Source organism: Salvelinus fontinalis, chromosome 38, assembly GCF_029448725.1.
Source record: "Salvelinus fontinalis isolate EN_2023a chromosome 38, ASM2944872v1, whole genome shotgun sequence".
Lineage (NCBI taxonomy): Eukaryota > Metazoa > Chordata > Actinopteri > Salmoniformes > Salmonidae > Salvelinus > Salvelinus fontinalis.
Window position 1 is genome coordinate 28,039,552 of NC_074702.1, and position 23,615 is coordinate 28,063,166.

The window sequence follows — 23,615 nt, forward strand, 5'->3', positions numbered from 1 at the left end:
TGCAAAATCTGGATCCCTACAAAGCAGCTGGGCTAGACAATCTGGACTCTCTCTTTCCAAAATGTTCCACCAAAATTGTTGCAATCCCTATTACTAGCCTGTTCAACCTCTCTTTCGTGTCGTCTGAGATCCCCAAAGATTGGAAAGCTGCCGCAGTCATCCTCCTCTTCAAAGGTGGAGACACTCTAGACCTAAACTGTTATAGATCTATATCCATCCTGACCTGCCTTTCTAAAATCTTCGAAAGACAAGTTAACAAACAGACCACCGACCATTTCGAATCCTGGTCATGGGTGCACCTCAGCCACGCTCAATGTCCTAAATGATATCATAACCGTCATCGATAAAAGGCAGTACTGTGCAGCCGTCTTCATCGACCTGGCCAAGGCTTTTGACTCTGTCAATCACCGCATTCTTATCGGCAGACTCAATAGCCTTGGTTTCTCAAATGACTGCCTCGCCTGGTTCACCAACTACTTCTCAGATAGAGTTCAATGTGTCAAATTGGAGGGCCTGTTGTACGGACCTCTGGCTGTCTCTATGGGGGTGCCACAGGGTTCAATTGGAGGGCCGACTCTTTTCTCTGTATATATCAATGATGTCACTCTTGCTGCTGGTGATTCTCTGATCCACCTCTACGCCACCTCTAGAATATGTGGACAACTACAAATACCTAGGTGTTTGGTTAAACTGCAAATTGGATGTAGTCTATCACAGTGTCATCTGTTTTGTCACCAAAGCCCCATATACTACCCACCACTGCGACCTGTATGCTCTCGTTGGCTGGCCCTCGCTGGCTGGCCCTCGCTACATATTCGTCGCCAAACCCACTGGCTCCAGGTCATCTATAAGTCTTTGCTAGGTAAAGGCCCGCCTTATCTCATTTCACTGGTCACCATAGCAACACCTATCCGTAGCACACGCTCCAGCAGGTATATTTCACTGGTCATCCCCAAAGCCAACACCCCCTTTGGCTGCCTTTACTTCCAGTTCTCTGCCGCCAACGAATGGAACAAATTGCAAAAATCACTGAAGCTGGAGACTTATATCTCAATCAATCAATCAATTTTATTTTATATAGCCCTTCGTACATCAGCTAATATCTCGAAGTGCTGTACAGAAACCCAGCCTACAACCCCAAACAGCTAGTAATGCAGGTGTAGAAGCACGGTGGCTAGGAAAAACTCCCTAGAAAGGCCAAAACCTAGGAAGAAACCTAGAGAGGAACCAGGCTATGAGGGGTGGCCAGTCCTCTTCTGGCTGTGCCGGGTGGAGATTATAACAGAACTATGCCAAGATGTTCAAAAATGTTCATAAGTGACAAGCATGGTCAAATAATAATCATGAATAATTTTCAGTTGGCTTTTCATAGCTGATCATTAAGAGTTGAAAAACAACAGGTCTGGGACAGGTGGCGGTTCCATAACCGCAGGCAGAACAGCTGAAACTGGAATAGCAGCAAGGCCAGGCGGACTGGGGACAGCAAGGAGTCACCACGGGCGGCAGTCCCGACGCATGGTCCTAGGGCCCAGGTCCTCCGAGAGAAAGAAAGAGAGAAGGAGAAAATTAGAGAGAGCCAAGATTTTTTCAAAATGTTCATAAATGACAAGCATGGTCAAATAATAATCAGGAATAAATCTCAGTTGGCTTTTCATAGCCGATCATTAAGAGTTGAAAACAGCAGGTCTGGGACAGGTAGGGGTTCCATAACCGCAGGCAGAAGAGTTGAAACTGGAATAGCAGCAAGGCCAGGCGGACTGGGGGCAGCAAGGAGTCACCACGGCCGGTAGTCCCGACGTATGGTCCTATCTCCCTCTCTAACTTTAAGCATCAGCTGTCAGAGAAGCTTACCAATCACTGTACCTGTACACAGCCCATCTGTAAATAGCACACCCAACTACCTCATCCCCATATTATTATTTATTTATTTATATATATTTTTGCTCTTTTGCACCGCTATATCACTACTTGGACATCATCATCTGCACATCTATCACTCCAGTGTTAATGCTATATTGTAGTTATTTCAGCTCTATGGCCTATTTATTATCCTTACCTCCCTAATCTTACTACATTGGCACACACTGTACAGAGATTTTTCTATTGTGTTATTGACTGTACGTTTGTTTATCCCATGTGAAACTGTGTTGTTGTTTTTGTCGCACTGCTTTACTTTATCTTGGCCAGGTCGCAGTTGTAAATGAGAACTTGTTCTCAACTTGCTTACCTGGTTAAATAAAGGTGAAATATATATATTTTTTACATAAATGCACTGAAACCCCACTCTCAAACACGGTTGGCACTCCAGTTTCCTTTTCACGTCATTTAACACCTGATTTTCATGACATGGCACAAGTGAGGCAGTGGACCTTTCCCCTTTTGCTCTCTATTGCTCCTCTATTATTCCTCAGGTGGCTGTTGTCATCACAGATTCCCATCACACCAACTCATTGAATGCTCTTCTCCTTGAAGTTTGCAGTTGTGTAAAAATATATTATTTTAGCCTTTAGTGTGTGTACTTTACTGTATTTACGGTTGGGCTATCACTCTTCAACAGTAAAAGTTCAAAATCGCTGTTAGGACGTCTTTAACAGTATTGCACGTTCATGTACAGTCGTGGCCAAACTTTTTGAGGATGACACAAATATTAATTTTCACAAAGTCTGCTGCCTCAGTTTGTATGATGGCAATTTGCATATACTCCAGATTGTTATGAGGAGTGATCAGATGATTTGCAATTAATTGCAAAGTCCCTCTTTGCCATGCAAATTAACTGAATCCCCAAAAAACATTTCCACTGCATTTCAGCCCTGCCACAAAAGGACCAATTGACATCATGTCAGTGATTCTCTCGTTAACACAGGTGTGAGTGTTGATGAGGACAAGGCTGGAGATCACTCTGTCATGCTGATTGAGTCGAATAACAGACTGGAAGCTTCAAAAGGAGGCTGGTGCTTGGAATCATTGTTCTTCCTCTGTCAACCATGGTTACCTGCAAGGAAACACGTGCCGTCATCATTGCTTTGCACAAAAAGGGCTTCACAGGCAAGGATATTGCTGCCAGTAAGATTGCACCTAAAATCAACCATTTATCAGATCATCAAGAACTCCAAGGAGAGCGGTTCAATTGTTGTGAAGAAGGCTTCAGGGCGCCCAAGAAAGTCCAGCAAGCGCCAGGACCATCTCCAAAAGTTGATTCAGCTGCGGGAATGGCAGCAGGCAGGTGTGAGTGCATCTGCATGCACAGTGAGGCGAAGACTTTTGGAGGATGGCCTAGTGTCAAGAAGGGCAGCAAAGAAGCCACTTCTCTCCAGGAAAAACGTTACGGACAGACTGATATTCCGCAAAAGGTACAGGGATTGGACTACTGAGGACTGGGGTAAAGTCATTTTCTCTGACGAATCACCTTTCCGATTGTTCGGGTCATCCGGAAAAAAGCTTGTCCGGAGAAGACAAGGTGAGCGCTACCATCAGTCCTTTGTCATGCCAACAGTAAAGCATCCTGAGACCATTCATGTGTGGGGTTGCTTCTCAGCCAAGGGAGTGGGCTCACTCACAATTTTTTCTAAGAACACAGCCATGAATAAAGAATGGTACCAACACATCCTCTGAGAGCATCTTCTCCCAACCATCCAGGAACAGTTTGGTGATGAACAATGCCTTTTCCCGCATAATTGAGCACCTTGCCATAAGGCAAAAGTGATAATGAAGTGGCTCAGGGAACAAAACATCGATATGTTGGGTCCATGGCCAGGAAACTCCCCAGACCTTAATCCCATTGAGATCTTATGATCAATCCTCAAGAGGCGGGTGGACAAACAAAACCACACAAATTCTGACAAACTCCAAGCATTGATTATGCAAAAACGGGCTGCCATCAGTCAGGATGTGGCCCAGAAGTTAATTGACAGCATGCCAGGGCGGATTGCAGAGGTCTTGAAAAAGAAGGGTCAACACTGCAAATATTGACTCTATGCATCAACTTCATGTAATTGTCAATAAAAGCCTTTGACACTTATGAAATGCTTGTAATTATACTTCAGTATTCCATAGTAACATCTGACAAAAATATCTAAAGACACTGAAGCAGCAAACTTTGTGAAAATTAATATTTGTGTCATTCTCAAAACTTTTGGCCACGACTGTAGCCTACTTTAGACCCGCTAATAGCCTGGCCACCATTCATTCAACATTATGTACTAAACATTTAAATCATGTTATTGTAGGATGATATGATGATAATATAGGTCAAATGAAGAACCTACATCTGTAAACATGAGGCAGATAATATTTAACGGGAAACCATTCAATGACGTTAAACACTATTAGCAATAGAGAATTGTCACATATTGCTACCTGGAGTCTTCAAGACATTTTCAATACCTTGAGAGCGTAATGTTATTGATTTATTCTTTGCTGCAGCAATGTCCTTTTCATGCACGCCATTACAGATTTGTTCAGGTTTAGTCAAGCATACTCGTTATCTGCAATCTTCAATGTAATCTAGTCTATGACTGAATGACAGCTATTCTATGACAGCTATTCTACCCTACGGGGCACACACACACACACACACACACACACACACACACACACACACACACACACACACACACACACACACACACACACACACACACACACAATTATGTCACACTGATGTATTGTGACTGTCTTGTTTTTTCCCCATACAATGTGTGACAGTTACTTGTACAGCTGACAATATGTGGTCATGTTCTTTTTCACCCTTGCCTATCGTCTCTCTCCTTCAATCAGAAACCTGTCCCACCTGTTCTCTCTCTCTCCTTCTCTTACTCTCTCGCTTGCTCTCTTTGACCCGTGCTCCTCTTGGCTGGTGGCTTGTCATGACTAGCCCGAAGTAGATGTTAATGATTGACTAGAGGGAAGGAGGGCCCTGGCTAGCCATATATAGCTTTGCTTCTTGGGCAATTCACTCACTTTCTTTCAGTTCTCCTCCTGTAGCATATGAGGTGTCTGTCTGTCCTCTGAAGAGGAATTACCTAAAAGTCTAGAAGAGAGAGTAAAGCTTTCCTAAGAAGTCATGGGTAAGTGGGTTGTAACTGTGTTGTCCATTTAGTGGTGTTTACAAGGGTTTGGGGAATGTTTACAATGTCTGTCAATTAGTTACATTCAGGGCAATTGATAAGAACTCTAGCTTCGAAAATGTGTGGTCATTTTGTAATCCCAAATAATATTTGCGATTGGAGGTGATTTTAGTATACCAGATATGTAGGCCTGTTCATGTTTGTAGATTATACACCCTCTTTGTCAGAAAACAGAAAACAGAGATAATGATCTTGCTTCTTTAATATCCATAAAACAAAGAGGTAGTACACCTCTGGGTGTCCACTATACTTTTGTATTTAGTTTTGCAGGGTTTCTTCATAGCTAACATTGACATAAATGCCTAAAGCCAGGTGAACAGGTTAGCACTAGTACTAGCAGTGGGTAAGGTACATTTTTCATTATTTTCTTACTTGCAGGTTGGTTGTAGGCAATGGGTGTGTGTGGTACTGACATTTTGTTTTGTATAGTCCTTGCCTAAAAACTACTTGAACAGAAACTTTTTCACTATGCCAGGACAAATTCCAAACTGTAATGTTTGGTATCCATTTTGCTGCCTCAGTACTGTACCTTGCTTTACATACGTGTTGTTCAAGCACAAATATGCTACAGGAGACTCGTTTGGTTTACACGGGCCTTGGTGTTTATTCAGAAAAAGTCAAGCTGAAATCTTTTAACAACATACCAATAGCTTTTTTTTGCCTATGATTTACTGCACGTTTCAAACACAATGATCTTGATGTTACCCTTCTCACACTATGCAGCCAAGCTGAGTCAAACAAGCTGGTTATTTACCCACCATAGTTGCCCAAAACATGCTAGAGAGAACAATGTGTAAGACCATATCCATGCCCGCACTGTACGGTTTGGATCAGCACAATAGTGTGAAAAGTGTCCACGTTATCTCTCTTCCCCTCCCCATGTTTTTGAGTTACTAGACTATGGTGTTAACCTTCTAGATGTTGGGCCACGTTACTTGTTAAATGACTCTGCAGTTCCTCAAGCAATATTGTTAGGTCTGTTTGAAAAGAGAATGAAACTTGCGACACCATATTCTCTTCCCCCTCCTCCTCCATTTGCGTGTCTCAGAGGTGCTGGTGCTGATCGACTTTGAGGGCATGATGGGAGATGAGATGACGGTGCAGGTGGGAGACGTGGTGACGAGCGTCACCAAGCCCAGCGAGGAGGGCTGGCTGGAGGGGGATCTGAGGGGCAAGAGGGGCATCTTCCCCGCTAACTTCGTCAAGGTACGGTATGTCCATCAAGAGTTTGCCTTCAGTCCCAGGATTAGGATTAATACCATCTCACTTCAGTCAACGAAGTCAAATTCAATTATATTCTGTCAAGGAACTGAAATTCCATTATTTCAGTTTACTTCCTTCCTTGACTGATTTGAAATCAATTTGACCCCGACTCTAATCCGCCTATTGTTCGTGCCTTTCATGTGCAATCCATTGTCTAATACTTGACTCATTAGCTTTTTCCTTGTATGTGTTTGTATATTTTATTTCCCACACAGGAGGTGCCAGTGTATTTGATAGGTGACAGCAAGAGGGAACCAAGAAGCCTACGGAAATGTATGTCACTCTCCAATGTCTTTGCACCTCCACTACCATAACACTCTGCTTATTGTGTTTCCCATAACGTGATCTATAGCAAAACTATGTCCAGATATGTTTCCCAGTCTGTCAAACATGAACCCTGTATTGTACTGAAATATGGAAGTGTTTTGGTTCGTGCTCATCAAGATACACACACGTTGTCAGCAAGACAGGCTAGAACAAGTAATTAAAGGCCTTGTGTAGATATACAGCCTCGCCTGCTAGCACCAAGCTTAATTATAATGTACAGAGAAGGAACCGATAAAAACCACAGTCTACTGTTACAGCACAATCCCTTTGAGGGATTCAATTAGTTACAACACAAAGAAGCTTCGATTCTTCTAATCATGCTCTGAGTCTGGAGTCTATAAGTTATCATATTGAGACTTCTGTATTTGTTTACTTCTGAATTTCTCTACTGAATTTCTATTCATCATTAGTTTTAACTATCATTTTACAATAATAAGAGCAGTCTTGACTAATTATGTGCTGGTACAATGCTTTGCTCATGCAGCAAGGATGATTAAACAAACAAGGAAGTGTGAGGTGGCCTTTGCCTACAGTCCCTTGAATGAGGATGAGCTGGAGCTGGTTGTCGGGGAGACCATTGAGATCCTCAGAGAGGTAAAGTGCTGCTTTTATCATTACTGACACTAGATTATCAATAGATGGGAAAACACTTGCAAACATACTAGAGAAGGAATCTCAAACAAATATCCCACAAGACAATTTAACGAGGCCCTAGACCCAAATTAGTTTGAGACCCCTGCTATAGAGTATCAGTGTAAATGAGTTGGTTCTTGGAGAGAACATTAGCTGCTTATGTTTTTACTTCATAATTGGAGTGTCATATCATATTTACTTTCTTTGTATCATCTCTCTAATGGCAAATGCATGAGTATGAGGGAGCAACCACAAATCATTTATCTTGTTTGCCTAGCTAGATATGATACTAAAATATCACCCCTCCAAAAGATCAGAAAACCAAAATTGTCACACAGACATTTCAGCAATGCATATTCGTTGTGATATTTTCCCAAGATTATGCTGAGAAATCACATTTCTCGCACTTATTCCAACTTCACTTTGAGGTGTGTACAGATGTAGGATCTTAATTTGAGCCAGTTTGCTACAGCAGGAAAATAATCCTGCAACAGTAACAGGAAATTATAGATGTTATGTGGATCACAGGAGGTGGGTGGCACCTTAATTGGGGAGCACGGGCTCGTGGTAATGGTTTCACCGTTCCAGACATTATTATGAGCCGTCCTCCCCTCATATAGCCTCCACTGGTGTGGATTATAATTAATGGACATTTCATAGGGGAATTTACAAACTTCAGAAACCATTTTAAACCTCAAATACACTCAGAGTTTTTAATTTCCTGGAAACAGGAAAGTTCTCCTGCAACAGGATGATCAAATGAAGAGCCTACATCTGTAGACATTATGCTGACCAAACCTGTTTTGAGAATTCCAATGCATGTGGATGATTGATGAAATATGCTCTGCTACACTGTACTATTCTTACATTTCTGTTTCTCTTTCTTTTTACTTCTCTCTCTTTTACCTCTCTCTTTTAACACCTGACAGATTGAAGATGGGTGGTGGATGGGAATGAAAAGTGGTAAAGTGGGAGCGTTTCCATCAAACTTCACTAAAGAGATATTTGTCTCTCCAAAAGGTGGGTTGGGCACATTTTTCACATGGCCTTTTTTTGTTCTGAGAGTGGACTTGAATCAATGTATCCTTATAGAACTTCCTTCTCAATCATTTTCAGATGTTAAGCATAACGAGAGCAAAACCAGACCCAAACTCTCAGATACAATGTTCAGTAAAGAGGTATGGAATGCTGGATAAATCAAAATACAATACATATGGGACTTATTCTCTCCTGAAAAACTAGTTGTGAGATGCCATAATACATTTGTCTTTTTGTTATGACAAAGCTACCTCAGAGGACGAGTGTGAGGAACAAAACAAAAAATGGTAAGTTTCTATAGTTCTAATTCCTACTTTATGTAGCTCGTATAAATGAGTGGACTGCATTTTGAAATACATTTTAAATTGTAAAATAAAAGGCCCATCCTTGTACCCATCATCAAATTCATCCTCCTTGTGGGAGAGACTTTTTGATACATTGAATGAAACTGCAAAGCAATGTCTCGGCTGAATATATGTTCTGATGTTCAACAACAGTGAGACCTCTGCTTGTGACAAGTGTTCTATTTTTGGACCAAACTACCACTTAGGCAGGTGTCCACAAAGAACAGACAGCCACATCATTGGCATGTGACAGTCAGTAATTCCCGCAGTTTACCCAATAGGCTATGTGGGTGTGGGCCCACAGAAACTCTGACAGTAACCCTGGCTTGGTGTCACAGTTGTATGTGGTAAGAGATGAATGATTCAAATAGGTTCCTGTCAATGCTTCACAGTTCATATCCTTCTCAGAAAAATAAATGGATGTATGGACTTATATTCTTCCTTGTCGATTGGTTAGTCATGATCAGTGGTGTAAAGTACTTCAGTAAAAATACTTTAAAATACTACTTAAGTAGTTTTTTTGGGTATCTGTACTTTACTATTTATATTTTGGACAACTTTTACTTTTACTTCACTGCATTCCTAAAGAAAATAATGTACTTTTTACTCCATACATTTTCCCTGACACCCAAAAGTACTCGTTACATGTTGAGTGCTCAGTAGGACAGGAAAATGGTCCAATTCACACACTTATCAAGAGAACAAGTGGTCATCCCTACTGCCTCTGATCTGGCGAACTCACTAAACACAAATGCTTTGTTTGTAAATGTCTGTTGGAGTGTACCCTGGCTATCCGTACATTTTAAAAACAAGACAAATTACTTATACTTTTACTTTTGATACTAAAGTATATTTAGAACCAAATACTTTTAGACTTTTACTCAAGCAGTATTTTACATGGTGACTTTCACATTTACTTGAGTAACTTTCTTTTTAGGTATCCATACTTTTACAACATAATTTTAAAACCAAACTATTCCAGCCATGCATTGCTTAGGTTCTCTTTATAACACTCCCTTCTCTCTTTTATGTCTACTCAGTGAAAGAATGTTGTCAAGTCATGTTCGACTACGCAGCCTTGACCGAGGACGAGTTGAATCTTAAGAAGGGAGACATTGTTACAATCATCACCAAGGTTTGGGTCTTTGTACTAATGTTGTCGTCCGTGTTCCCCCAATACAATATACTGTACCTTCATGACTTTATGCCTTTTGGGGCCAAAATCAAGAATATAATGCTCCAATTTTGGACTAGAATAAACCTGGTTATACAATTTCATCAATATTTTATCTCCTCTTCAACCAGACAAACCTGTTATGTGACTTGTGAGCAATTCCGTGAAAATATGTGCCACAATACACTAGATGACAAAGCATGCACAATTACATAAGTAGGGAAACAATCCAAAAGTCTGATGGTATAAATTATATTCCAAATTACAGTGGTGTAAAGTAAGTACATTAAGTAAAAATACTTTGAAGTACTACTTAAGTAGTTTCTTGGGGTATCTGTACTTTACTTGACTATTTATATTTTTAACAACTATTACTTTTACTCCACTACATTCCTAAAGAAAATATGTACTTTTTACTCCCATACATTTTCATTGACACCCAAAAGTACTTGTTACATTTCAAATGCTCAGGTAGGACAACAATGTCGTCCAATTTACGCATGTACAGTATCAATATAACGTGTTGTCATACCTACTGCCTCTGATCTGGCGGACTCACAAAAAGAAAAATACTTTGCTTGTTAATTATGTCTGACTGTTGGAGTGTGCCATTAGTGGTCTATAAAAAAAACTATTGTATATATATATACAGTACCAGTCAAAAGTTTGGACACACATACTCATTCAAGGGTTTTTCTTTATTTTTTCTATTTTCTACATTGTAGAATAGTGGTGAAGACATCAAAACTATGAAATAACACATATAGAATAATGTAGTAGCCAAAAAAGTGTTAGACAAATCAAAATATATTTTATATTTGAGATTCTTCAAAGTAGCCACCGTTCGCCTTGATGACAGCTTTACACACTCTTGGCATTCTCTCAACCAGCTTCACGAGGTAGTCACCTGGAATGAATTTCAATTAACCGGTGTGCCTTTTTAAAAGTTAATTTGTGGAATACCTTTCCTTCTTAATGCGTTTCAGCCAATCAGTTGTGTTGTGACAAGGTAGGGTTGGTATCCAGAAGATAGCCTACATATTATGGCAAGAACAGCTCAAATAAGCAAGGAGAAACGACAGTCCATCATTACACTTTTTTGGTTACTATATGAGTCCATACGTGTTATTTCATAGTTTTGATGTCGTCACTATTATTCTACATTGTAGAAAATAATAAAAATAAAGAAAAACCCTTGAATGAGTAGGTGTGTCCAAACCTTTGACTGGCACTGTTTATATAAAAGAGAGAATCGTGCCGTCTGGTTTGCTTAAAATAAGGAATTTGATGTCTAGCATTTACTTTAACTTTTACTCAAATATGACAATTGAATACTTTTTCCACCACTGTACTTAAGTATATTCAAAACCAAATACTTTTAGCCTTTTACTCAAGTAGTATTTTACTGGGTGACCTTTACTTTTACTTGAGTCATTTTCTATTAAGGTATCTTTACTTTTACTCAAGTATGATATTTGAGTACTTTTTTCCACCACTGCTAAATTAGGAAAAGGGTGGTTTATGATAACTTTGAAGATCAAATAAGAGTGTCCACTGTGAGCAATGACCATGCTTCCCCTGACCCTCTGTTAACCTCTCAGATGTTCAGATGACTTGTCCTCGTGTACATTGTCGTTTTATCAACTACGTGTAGTTCTTTGAGTTGCTCTTTACACAATCTCTTCTTCTGAAGGAATCAGAGGACGAGGGCTGGTGGGAGGGAGAGCTGAACGGACGCAGAGGTTTTTTCCCCGACAACTTCGTCATGGTGATACCGACGATAGACGGTCTCCAAGTGAGTTAGAGCAGGGAATGAGGGAAACGTTCCCAGGAATAGTCTCGCTGTAGCCCTGTGAATGGGAATTTCCCCCACACATTCCAGGGAGGTTTAGCCATTACATTACACTGACCTAAGCAGCTATGACACCAACCAGCAATAAACATGAGCTTTTTATTAGACAGCAACAGGTCAATAAAAACAAAGCCCTTTATCTACAGTTGGCTAACATAAAAATACATTCTCAGTCAAGTTTTTCTTATTTTCTATATAACCTTTGTTTAACTAATCAAATCAAATTTTATTTGTCAAATACACATGGTTAGCAGATGTTAATGCGAGTGTAGCGAAATGCTAACTAGGCAAGTCAGTTAAGAACAAATTCGTATTTACAATGACAGCCTAAGAACAATGGGTTAACTGCCTTGTTCAGGGGCAGAATAACAGATTTTGACCTTGTCAGCTCAGGGATCACGATCTAGCAACCTTTCAGTTACTGGCCCAATGCTCTAACCACTAGGCTACCTGCCGACCTTTACATAACTAACTTATAAAGGTTTCTGACTCAAAGACCTCTTCAACATCCACAGTTTAGGAGTCAATGGCTTTAAATTTCCGTCTGTGGAAAGAGTGTGTTAGTTTATTTTGAATTGTATTCATTTTATATATTTAAAAAAAATGTAAAAAACAGTAAAAGACAATACGAATGGCCGCTCGCATCAATGGGTGCTCTAATCAGTGGGTGTGTGTTGCTGCAAATAGGCAGCAAAGAGAGACTGATCCAACCTGTTGTGTTTTCCATTGCTTTTCCTCCAGTCTGGGAGCACCAGCCAACCACCTGCGCGCCGTGGCACGGAAAGACGCTCAGGTAAAGACAGCAACTTCCTGTTTTAACAGCGAGACCAGTGCAACGGCATATACTGTTACACCAGTTAGTCCATGACACCAATATGACAGTACAGAATGTCTTGTGATTTAGATGCTGATGATGGAGCTTGTGAGGTGTAACATAATAACTGGTGCAACAAAATATACTGTGACACCCATAGAGATCCTATTAAATGACTATTCTAGTTAGTATTAGTGTGTTAGTATTTTAATTCCTAATTCTATGGTGACACCAATCTGTGACACACCAATATGAACACCAATATGACAACATAGATTGTCTTGTGATTTAGAGATGCTAATGGGAGCTGAATTAGAGAATTCTCACACAAGGAAATGGCTACGGTTGCTACTGTGTACATCTGCGGTGGTGCTTGTTCAGTCTGGCACGGTGTTCATGTTTTAGGGTGTGTGAGGTTGTTGTTTTAGCAGCTGAATATGAGATTTTGTGTGGTCCAAATGGCTTCCTGAATATTTCAAGATCACGGTCTTTGCATTTTACAGATACTGTTCTTGTAGATGGAAAACTGACATTAACATAGGCATGTCACAAAGAAATGTAATACTCAGGTTGAGGGAGTATGGCGACCCTAAGGGTCAAATTAGCTTCTAAAATTGAGTGACAACGGCACATCCACTCTGTCTGTCTGTCTGTCTGTCTGTCTGTCTGTCTGTCAGCTGTCTATAACCGAAATACAATGAGGTTTTTATTAGCAAACCAGGCCACAGACACACTCACATTTCCTCAGTCCAGGCTACATAGGCAAATCTTATGTAAGTGAACCCCCCCCCCCCCCCACCAAAGACCAATTTAACGCAGGAAAGCCCCAGAATACTGAGTGATTTCGGCGTCAAATTCACACAACCACAGCTATATTAACGGATGTCACTGGTAACAGGTTAGATACTTCAACAATCTAAAATGTGGTTTGTATGATGTAAATGGAAGCTCCCGATCGTCCCTATTTCGGATGCTAGTTTTTTTTATTGCCTCTCAATTGTCTATAGCTATGCATCATTCAGTGAAGTTGGGTAGCATAAATGATTGTTCATTGTTGAAGTTTCAAAGCTGTTTCAATTTGACCTCTCTTGACCTGCTATCTATGTGGTATATCTCGAAGACGCAGTTCCCTTTGGAGTTTTTAATGACTGTATGTTGTTCAATAAAGGAATAGACCCACTGGGCACACCACGTCATTTCAATGTGGATAATACGTTGTCAATGCCGTTCAAAATCCTGAACCGATTTATTACAGCAATTGTGAAGCTCTCCACAGACCTGCGACAACCTATGCATGCTATCTTGAACATATGATTAGATTAGAAGAAATGTATAGTTACAATAACCTCACAGCGGCCATGGATGTGTTAATCATTTTAAGGATGAATGCTACATTAGTTTGTAAGATAGACTTTTACTTTATGACAAAGGTCATATTGCATTGTGCTGGGTTGATATATAAAAGAGAGAATCGTGCCGTCTGGTTTGCTTAAAATATGTAATTTGATGTCTAGCATTTACTTTTGTTTTTACTTTTACTCAAATATGACAATTTAATACTTTTTCCACCACTGTACTTAAGTTATATTCAAAACCAGATACTTTTAGACTTTTACTCAAGTAGTATTTTACTGGAGTCATTTTCTATTAAGGTATTTTTACTTCCACTCATGTATGACAATTAAGTACGTTTTCCACCACTGCATTGTAGAATAATAGTGGAGACATCAAAACTATGAAATAACACATATGGAATCATGTAGTAACCCAAAAAGTGTTACAAAACAACTGATTGGCTCAAACGCAGTAAGAAGGAAAGAAATTCCCGAAATGATATTAACAAGGCACACCTGTTAATTGAAAAGCATTCCAAGTGACTACCTCATTAAGCTAGTCATGCCAAGAGTGTGCAAAGCTGTCATCAAGGCAAAGGGTGGCTACTTTGAAGAATCTCAAATCTAAAATATATTTTTGGGATACTACATGATTGCATGTGTGTTATTTCATAGTTTTGATGTCTTCAGTATTATTATACAATGTAGAAAATAGTCCAAATAAAGAAAAACCCTTGAATGAGAAGGAGTGTCCAAACTTTTGACTGGTACTGTAAGCAGAGCTTTGTTAAAACCCTGGAGACCAAGGTATAAATAAGTTATCCAGTAGGAGGTGCTGCCTAGCCTAATGATCTGACATTGTTTAAAAGTTACAAATTGAACTTATTTTATGTTGAGATTTGGTGATGACATAATCCTGTGGTTGTAATTTCACCCTCAGAACAACAGTTTACGTGGATTACTTTTTTCAAATCCAATGTCGTTTCCATGTAGATTCCGTCTCACAATACGCTGACAAATGACATTGAAACAACATTGCTTCAACCAGTTTGTTCCCAGTGGGGAGGGATAGACAGCATGTGACACATGTTTTGCCTTAAACAGTAAAGAGGATGTGAGAGTCCAATATTGAGACTGTCAGTGCCACACATAGCAGGATGCGGTTCACAGGAAGGTTTTCTCTGAGGGCACCAGATCTTGTTTCAAACACACACTTCTGCTGAAGGTGCAACTTGTGTTTAAGACGCTACCTGTTAGTTAGCTGTTTGGCTGGATGTTTCTTCCCAGCGTTAAATATATAAAGCCTTTCTAATTTAATACGAAGGGTACACAACATTAAGATGCAATATTTCAATCCCATCGTTTCTTTTTAATGATAAAATCAGTGCACAAATACTCAAAGAAAGCTTGTTATTGCCACATGACCCGCTTGACTGACATTTTGAGGCACTCGCTCTCGCTGAACATTCACAAACGTTCATATCTTGCTGTTTGAGTTTCAATATTAAGAGGCCTAACAGTCATTTGGAGATAATATCATCCCAACTCAAAACAATCTCAGCCAGAGTCAAGCCTCTGCACTTTGAGTCCCTGCACCCCACCCCATCGCTCCCACTACTCCATTGGCGTCTAGTGTCACTGGGGGGTTGCAGCTATGTCACAGGAAGTCCTACACCATGATGGAGAGGGGGATGTAATACAGTACGTCACATGACCTGGCTGAGATGCCTTGGAGGAAGCCAGAGGGTGGGGGACCGTAGAGAGCTCTGTCTGTCACAGTAGCTTTCCACAAGCGGCCCAAGCAGCAACTCTGCAACAACTCTAGTGCTTCACATTGGTGGAAGGGCTTGGTCAGGGAGTTTTACATGTGCTTTGAACTGAGAAGGTAGGCTCTGTTCTCATTGATTTGCTATTGGTACTCTTAGTCTGTGGAATTCATCATCACCAGTCACTTTTGGTGGTTTATTGTCTTACATGTCAGCATGACACTCGGTATGTTCTTCCTCTGTATCTTGAGAGCTGTGCTAAAAGCTAGAACGCAGATTCATGTTGTTATTGACTGTTTTGTGGTCAGTTCCCTTCACTGCACTCTCGTTGATCATTTCTTGTTTTTATTAAACACTACAATTGCTCGGTTAACTCTTAATGGTAATTGAGAGGCAGAATATTGTGCTTTGTCAAAATACACTCCCATAAGTCTATTATACATGCTGTAGCTGTTCACACTTGAGGGATCTCCCTTGTGATAAATAAGTTATTTCCACCCCCAAGCCAAGGCCTTCTCAAGGGAGACTCTTGGGAACAGTAACTACAGTATTTTGGATTCTGTAGGATTCTATTGGACACAGCTGTGACCTAGCCTGCTCCTATGACATGCAGCATCTCGGCTTCCCATGCCACTATACTGGTTGGAATTTCTTCAAACTCAAATGGAAGAAAATGAACAACGTTTCTGCCCTACATGAATATGAATTTGCATTTGAATGAAATTATGCTAAATTCATTTTTGCAGAGAATGATTAACCCCGGAGGTCTGGGTCTTGATGCTGTTGTACACTCACCGTTCTCATAGCAAAGAGAACAACACACCAGTAGCGAGATAGATAGCTGTGGCCGTGTATAATATGGTGTGTATTTTGTGCTCTAATGTTCTTCTAGTCAAGGCAGAGGGTTCAGCGATGGAGAAGAGCAGCCCCACAAAAGCAAAAGGTAAGACACAGCATGTTGATCCTGTTCAATTAAAGTACAGTTTTACTCTATCTGCAGTCTCATTTAACCAGAAGTTGTATTACATTATACTTCAAAAAACAGAGGAGATGACGCTTCACAATTGCAACAAGGTGTGTGTTGTTAATAAGTTCTTACGAGTACAGTTTGCTTACTAGCAGCAATGCTTAAATGTGCACATGTGCATACAGATGAGAAACCAGAGACTAAAGACCTGAGGAGCAACCCCCCAACCAAAGTCAAGCTCCCTGCTCCAAGTAGACCTGCACTACCACCTCCAGTGAAGCACAAGCCTCAGAAGTTCGGTTGTAGCAAGTGAGTGACTCTAGAATATCAATTTTTTTCTCTCAGTCAACACCAACCATTTAGGTAGAGTACGGCGGTATAGTAGTGCCAACATAAATGCAATCTTAATCCAATGTTGACACTAATGTCACTCCATAATATCAAGTACGAACGTTAATAGTGAGACTTGTAAAATAAGGATTTCTTTATGAAGCATCGCTTTCAGACTTTGTTACTGATCAGAATGGACAAATAGGGCACTCGTATGGACGCCTTAGTAGTTATATATTTGCAAAAGCCAATAATAAAAAAGCAAAAGGTCTCTGTCAAGACAGGAACTGCTTGTTCTCTTTAAACTGGCAAGGAAGGAGAGTGTGGAGGAGAGTTTTGGTCGGTGCCTAGGTTACTATAGCACACAGTCTCCATGTTTTAACGCCGAATGCCAGGATTCCCAAACCGTGAGCGGTGCACTGGAAACTCTGGGATGAGTCAGTGTGGGCCTAAACAGACGAGAGCAGCCCATTTCCTTCTTCCTGAACAAACACGCATGTACTCACACACAAACACACACGACTGGGAAAACAAAAAGGCCGTCTTTACCGAGGGGAAATTGACAAATAAAAAGACTTTCGGATTGTTCTTTCTAAATAAACTGTCACATGTTGTAGGCAATGCAATGACAGTGTGGCCTTGGCTAAAAGCATATTGCTTATTTGTACAATTAATTTGAGATTATACATGCAAAGGTCAAACAAGTTTGTATATTTTATTAAAAGCTATGGCGTCTTTTTTGTTGTTGTTCTAGTGAGGTTGTGGACGATGAAAGGGGAAGTCTTAATGCTTGGCTAAACATAAACTCACTGAGGTTTCAATATGCAGTGCATCAGCACCTGCCTCTAAGACCCTGCAAGAGGAAACAGGATACCACTTTTTCCACACTGAACCACAGCAATTTTCATCAACTGATAATCTCAACCGTAGAAAATGAAGCACCTCTTTCAGTTTTCTCTCTCGACATCAGAGCAATTTGGGTCAAGTTAACCTGATGAATCAACCAGTGTAGGCCTGAAAGAATGAATGTTTCATTTCTCTGAAATGATTTTCTCCCATTAGAGACAATGGCGATCTCCCTCCACTTTCCCCAAAATGTACAGAGGAGAGCAACTCGGACCAGTTTGACGGAGTGGAGGTGTCCCCTGAGAAACTGAGTCACCCCACAGCCAACAGAGCCAAACCCCCACAGAGACGACCCCCATCAGCCCTCGTCACCGGTCCACAGGTACGGCAACAATATACCATACTGTATTATTATCAATATTATTATGGTACAGAATGCACCTCTGTACAGTGTACATATTATGACATATTAGAAACAGAAGTGTTTCGCTAAACCCACAATGATATTTACTAAATATGTGTATGCGACCAATAAAATTGTATTTGACTTGATTTAGGACAGATCACATATTAGGACAGAGTCACACATCCATGGAAGTTGTCAGAGTCACTTTGAGTTAGTGTCGTTTTCATATGTGTGTCCTAACATGGACACCACACACAGTTATGTTTCCTTCTGAAACCACAGGGAGACAATGTGACTTAATCACATGACACATGACACATCACATGACAGTAGACCCACAGCCCCTAGGTTATCATAGCGAGGATGCAAATCCCCGATTTGTCTCGTGTCATGACGCCACCAGTCTATATCTGCCCAAACGTGCACGTTGTACTCCACAACACCCTCTGAAACCACAGGGGGGCAGTGTGGCCCAACACTCATCATGCCACTCATCATGACATCAGTGACATGAAACGACAACCCCAGGTTGACATAGAGATGATGATACATTCTCTGGTTAGTCTGATGTCATTTTCTAATGTCACGCCACAAGTACATATCTGCCTAGAGGAATCACTGTCATCACAGTCATAGGAGCATATCACTGGAGAATAGTGGCCCTTGTTAGATTTCATTGCTCCAGAGTATCCCTGAAGACTGTTTGTTCGTATGACGTGGCCCATCTGGCCCACTAAGTCTTAACTCACCCGCCCAGAGAGAGAGAGAGAGATGGCCTGTTCATAAGTGGCTTGACAAGTTGCATGCCATAAAGGGTTAGTGAGGCCATGATGTGAGGATGACTCTTCAAAAGGAATCGTCATTAAGGTCATGGTTGTTGTTCTAACCCTAGGCTCTGAGTGGCAGGGACCAGACGGATGCAGAAAAATCGCCTAAACTGCTGAAGGTTTGCAAAATTGACTTTGATTCCATATACATGAATACTCTATCATCATGTTAGGCCTTGTTGGCAAGTACGTAGAACACAAAATTAACATAACGTCAATGTATCTCTCTCAAAGTATCAATTAGCCACAAAGTAACAACTGACTTTAAATAAAATTACTGAGATTGATTAGATTTCATTCAAAAGTGTTTGAATCCTGGACCTGTCAATCCTTGACAAAACATTGAGATACCAATGCCTAAACATTGCAGGTTGCAGAAAGTCATTCACCACCATCCAAGCCTGAACATCCTCCCAAGAATCCGGTAGGCTCTGGTAATCCGGTAATCTCCAGGCTAGCGCTACCCAAGACTATAGTGGAGGCCAGAGCAGCCCAGGAGGAGAAGCCTTGTCTGGACAGCCTACAAGCTGAGGTCAGGGAGCTGAAGATTGCTCTGGAGCTGCTGCAAAACAGACACGAGTAAGTAGTATTACCCATTTATTCAGACTTCCAGATAACCAGGGGAAAAACTTGAGGAATCAGGTACATTAACCCATTTGTTCAGTTGTTCCACCAAGCTATTTTCAACTATTTTCAACTATGATAAAAGGTAGAATCTACCGCACACTTAAAAACAATTAGGGAAGGTGCTGGAGGCAAAATGTAAAACTGGAAAGACAGGAAAAAGTCCCTGCACACTTCCAGTCAGATTCACCTAGCCTGGTTAAACCAGACTGAATGCTGGGCTCACCATTGTTGAAACACTTCAGTATGGGTTAACCAGGCTACATCTCTCCTGCCAAAAATGTAAACCATTCCTTCATTTTCTGACTTTTCTTTGACCTCTTAGTGCATCTATTGATATATATATATATATATATATATATATATATATATATATATATATATATATTTGTTATTTTCTTCTAGACAAGACATACAGGAACTGAAAGAGGAACTGAGAGACGAGAGAAACAAACGTGTGGCTCTGCAGGTATGTGGAATATTTACAGTGAGCTCCAAAATAATTGGGAGAGTGACACATTTTTTGTTGTTTTGGCTCTGTACTCCAGCATTTTAAATTTTAAATGATACCATGACTATGAGATTAAAGTGCAACCTGTCAAATGTCGCACAAATATTGCACAAATAGTATACCCCCAAAACATGCTAACCTCCCCTGTTATTGTAATAGTGAGAGGTTAGCATGTCTTGTTTTGAGCATGCAGTGGAACATACAATGTTTGGAGCATAACACAAGCTTTTGATTTAACTGAATATTAACACATGTTTCCCCTGTGCAGGAGGAAGTACATGGTCTTAGGACTAAACATTCATCCTAACTGACACCATGATCGGGCAGTACATCTACATAAGGCTCTGCTATGTCATTCCCTTGAAAACAAACTTGAAAGGAAATTAAAATCTTCCTGACGTTGGAGTGCAAGAGGGGATGAAAACGATGCATGTCTGCTTCCTCTGCAGGCATACCAGCTGCGGCCACATTAAGGCCTGGAATCAATCCGTATCCCTGAAGTATCGTGGAAGTTCTCCTTTATAGCTTGATAAAAAATTTGAAAGCAATGTTCCTGCATTTGTGTTTACGGTAAACACTCCATCGGAAATTACCTTTAAAAGGATACTTTGGGATTTTGGAAAGTCTACTTCCCCGGATTCAGATGAACCCTTGGATACCATTTTCATGTCTCTGCGTGCAGTTAGAAGGAATTTGCTAACTAGCGTAAGCGCAATTTCTAACTAGCGTTGGTGCAATGACCTGAAGTATCTACTAGCATGCTAGTAGACACCATAGACTTCCAGCCATTGTCCTAACTCTAGTTAGCATTGGCTCGCAAAACTACCTCTAACCTTGAGTTTATCTGACTCTGGGGAAATACACAAAGGTCTTCATTGTCAAAATCCCGAAGTATAACTTCACATTTTAACTTCCGCGATACTTTCGCGATAACGATTGAATCCAGCCCTAGATTGTGGTCAGCCATTTTGTTTGAGGGCATTCTGGACTTGATTGGCAAGAGACCAAGTGAATTGACCAAAATGCTTTGTATACATCGACCAAAATACCTTGTAGCCGGGATTTAACTTAAGGTGGGTTATAGCGTAGTGCACAATACAACTGACAATGTGTCTTTTAAGGGACTTTTACCCAACGTTTAAATGGTAAATGCTGCACACGTTGGACCTAAATCACTTTTAAAAGTATGTTATAGTGTGGCGTGCTTTAACACGTTGCATTGAATCCCGGCCTTTGGGTAGAAAATGTGTTTTATTTTATATTGATGATATTGTATATTCATTGAAAGAACAACATCACCCAACAATACAGAGGACTGGTTTTATACATCGAATGTGGGCCATGTTTCTCAGTGCTTATTTTTCTCTAAAAGCATATATCTTATTTTTTGGGGTATGTTTGGGAATATTTTGAAGCATAGTGTTTGGGGAACATGAGTCAACTGAACAAACTACTTGTATCTTTTGTGCAAACTGCCATTGTATATAAGAGTAACTATTTTATGTATTTTTTAAAATATGAAATAATACTCCAGTGATTTAGCAATATTTTGCAACTATTCTGCAATGCTGCATGTGTCCATTGGGAGGCACTTTTGTTCTACTGTTGTTAATTCAGTGCTGCATTGTAGTTGACTTTCAGTCCACAAAAACAAAACTATATTAGTTAATTCTGTATAAATGTACCCTTTTCTCATTTTTGGATATGTTTTTTAGATTAGGTGCTAAAGTGAATCTAATTAAAACCTTGAAAATACAAACACACTGAAATGAAGTGATCCGCAGTGAAGCATGTCAGTATTATACTTTTGCAGCTGGATAAAAGTGCGCCAGTCACACCAGAACATTAACTTATAGCATACTGAAACTGAAAACAAGTTGACTTGTCACAAGTAACAAAAAAATAGAGGATGAAGGAAGAAAAACAAGGAGATATTTACTATCGGATATTTGATGAGATTTGATGATCAGTATTTGTTGTTTAGAGCTTTGGCTTCTCTTGAGTGAGCCCAATAGATCTGTTCCCCCCATCTCAGCATTGGCGACATGCTTCTGGCATGGTCCGGGAAGTCTGTGAGCTGGAAAGCACATCTGGAGAGCATCTGGAACACATTACAGAGAGTGGGCTTCTGAAACTGCCATGGGAACAAACTATTTTTAAAAATGGCATTGAATACACGTGATGGAGTGCATATTCCCTCTCCGGCTAAAACTGCTAGTGTAACGTGAAATAAACTAAAGTAAATAAATAGGGTTTGTTGGTACGGCAGTATTTTCATAATTTATTTCACATTAGGCCTATTGAAAGTGACCCTTCATCCGTATGAAACTGCAAAGACAACTGAAAACTGTACTTCATAAAACATATTTGATAGGTCAGTAATCATAACTGTTACAGCACAGGCATTTCCATTAAACACATCCATTGTGCAACTTCATGAAACTCCATAATCATCCAAAGAGAGAATAGACAGCCTTTTCATTAGTCCAGAGCAATCTTTTTTAGAGGGAAACAGTTACTGTAAAAGAGGAGCGATTTGAGAGAAGAGAAATGGTATCGGCGCGAGGCACGGAGCCAGAAATAAGACATGGAGGAGGGTCAAAGGTAAACTAAAATTAGCCTTAATAAAAAAGGGTCTGATACAGACAGAAAGAGAACAGTTTTCCTCGCTTCTGTGAGCATGCACATTTGTGGCCTGCTGGAGGTCATTTTGCAGGGCTCTGGCAGTGCACCTCCTTGCACAAAGGCGGAGGTAGCGGTCCTGCTGCTGGGTTGTTGCCCTCCTACGGCCTCCTCCACGTCTTCTGATGTACTGGCCTGTCTCCTGGTAGCGCCTCCATGCTCTGGACACTACGCTGACAGACACAGCAAACCTTTTTGCCACAGCTCGCATTGACGTGCCATCCTAGATGAACTGCACTACCTGAGCCACTTGTGTGGGTTGTAGACTCCGTCTCATGCTACCACTAGAGTGAGAGCACCGTCAGCATTCAAACGTGACCAAAACATCAGCCAGGAAGCATAGGAACTGAGAAGTGGTCTGTGGTCACCACCTGCAGAATCATTCCTTTTTTGGGGGTGTCTTGCTAATTGCCTATAATTTCCACCTTTTGTCTATTCCATTTGCACAACAACATGTGAAATTTATTGTCAATCAGTGTTGCTTCCTAAGTGGACAGTTTGATTTCACAGAAGTGTGATTGACTTGGAGTTACATTGTGTTGTTTAAGTGTTCCCTTTATTTTTTTGAGCAGTGTATATATGGAAACAGGATGCACCTGAGCTCAATTACGATTATCATAGCGAAGGGTCTGAATACTTATGTAATTAAGTTATTTCAGTTTATTTTTAATTTTATATATTTGCTAAATAAATCAAAAAACTTGTTTTTGCTTCGTCATTATGGGGTATTGTGTGTAGATTGCTGAGGGTT

At 40.4% G+C, this 23,615-nt stretch overlaps 1 protein-coding gene across 1 annotated transcript; it reads left to right on the forward strand.

Annotated features, from left to right (window-relative positions):
- Nucleotides 1-4,946: 4,946 nt before the first annotated feature.
- On the forward strand, nucleotides 4,947-23,585 carry LOC129837402 (CD2-associated protein-like). Its single transcript, XM_055903542.1, has 17 exons — nucleotides 4,947-5,066; nucleotides 6,175-6,332; nucleotides 6,605-6,662; nucleotides 7,201-7,310; nucleotides 8,279-8,369; nucleotides 8,466-8,527; nucleotides 8,635-8,674; nucleotides 9,772-9,866; nucleotides 11,599-11,700; nucleotides 12,499-12,550; nucleotides 16,564-16,614; nucleotides 16,824-16,947; nucleotides 18,031-18,196; nucleotides 19,113-19,166; nucleotides 19,418-19,626; nucleotides 20,077-20,140; nucleotides 20,451-23,585. The coding sequence occupies exons 1-17, from the start codon at nucleotides 5,063-5,065 to the stop codon at nucleotides 20,487-20,489; spliced, it is 1,479 nt and encodes a 492-aa protein (XP_055759517.1). The 5' UTR covers nucleotides 4,947-5,062; the 3' UTR covers nucleotides 20,490-23,585.
- Nucleotides 23,586-23,615: the final 30 nt, after the last annotated feature.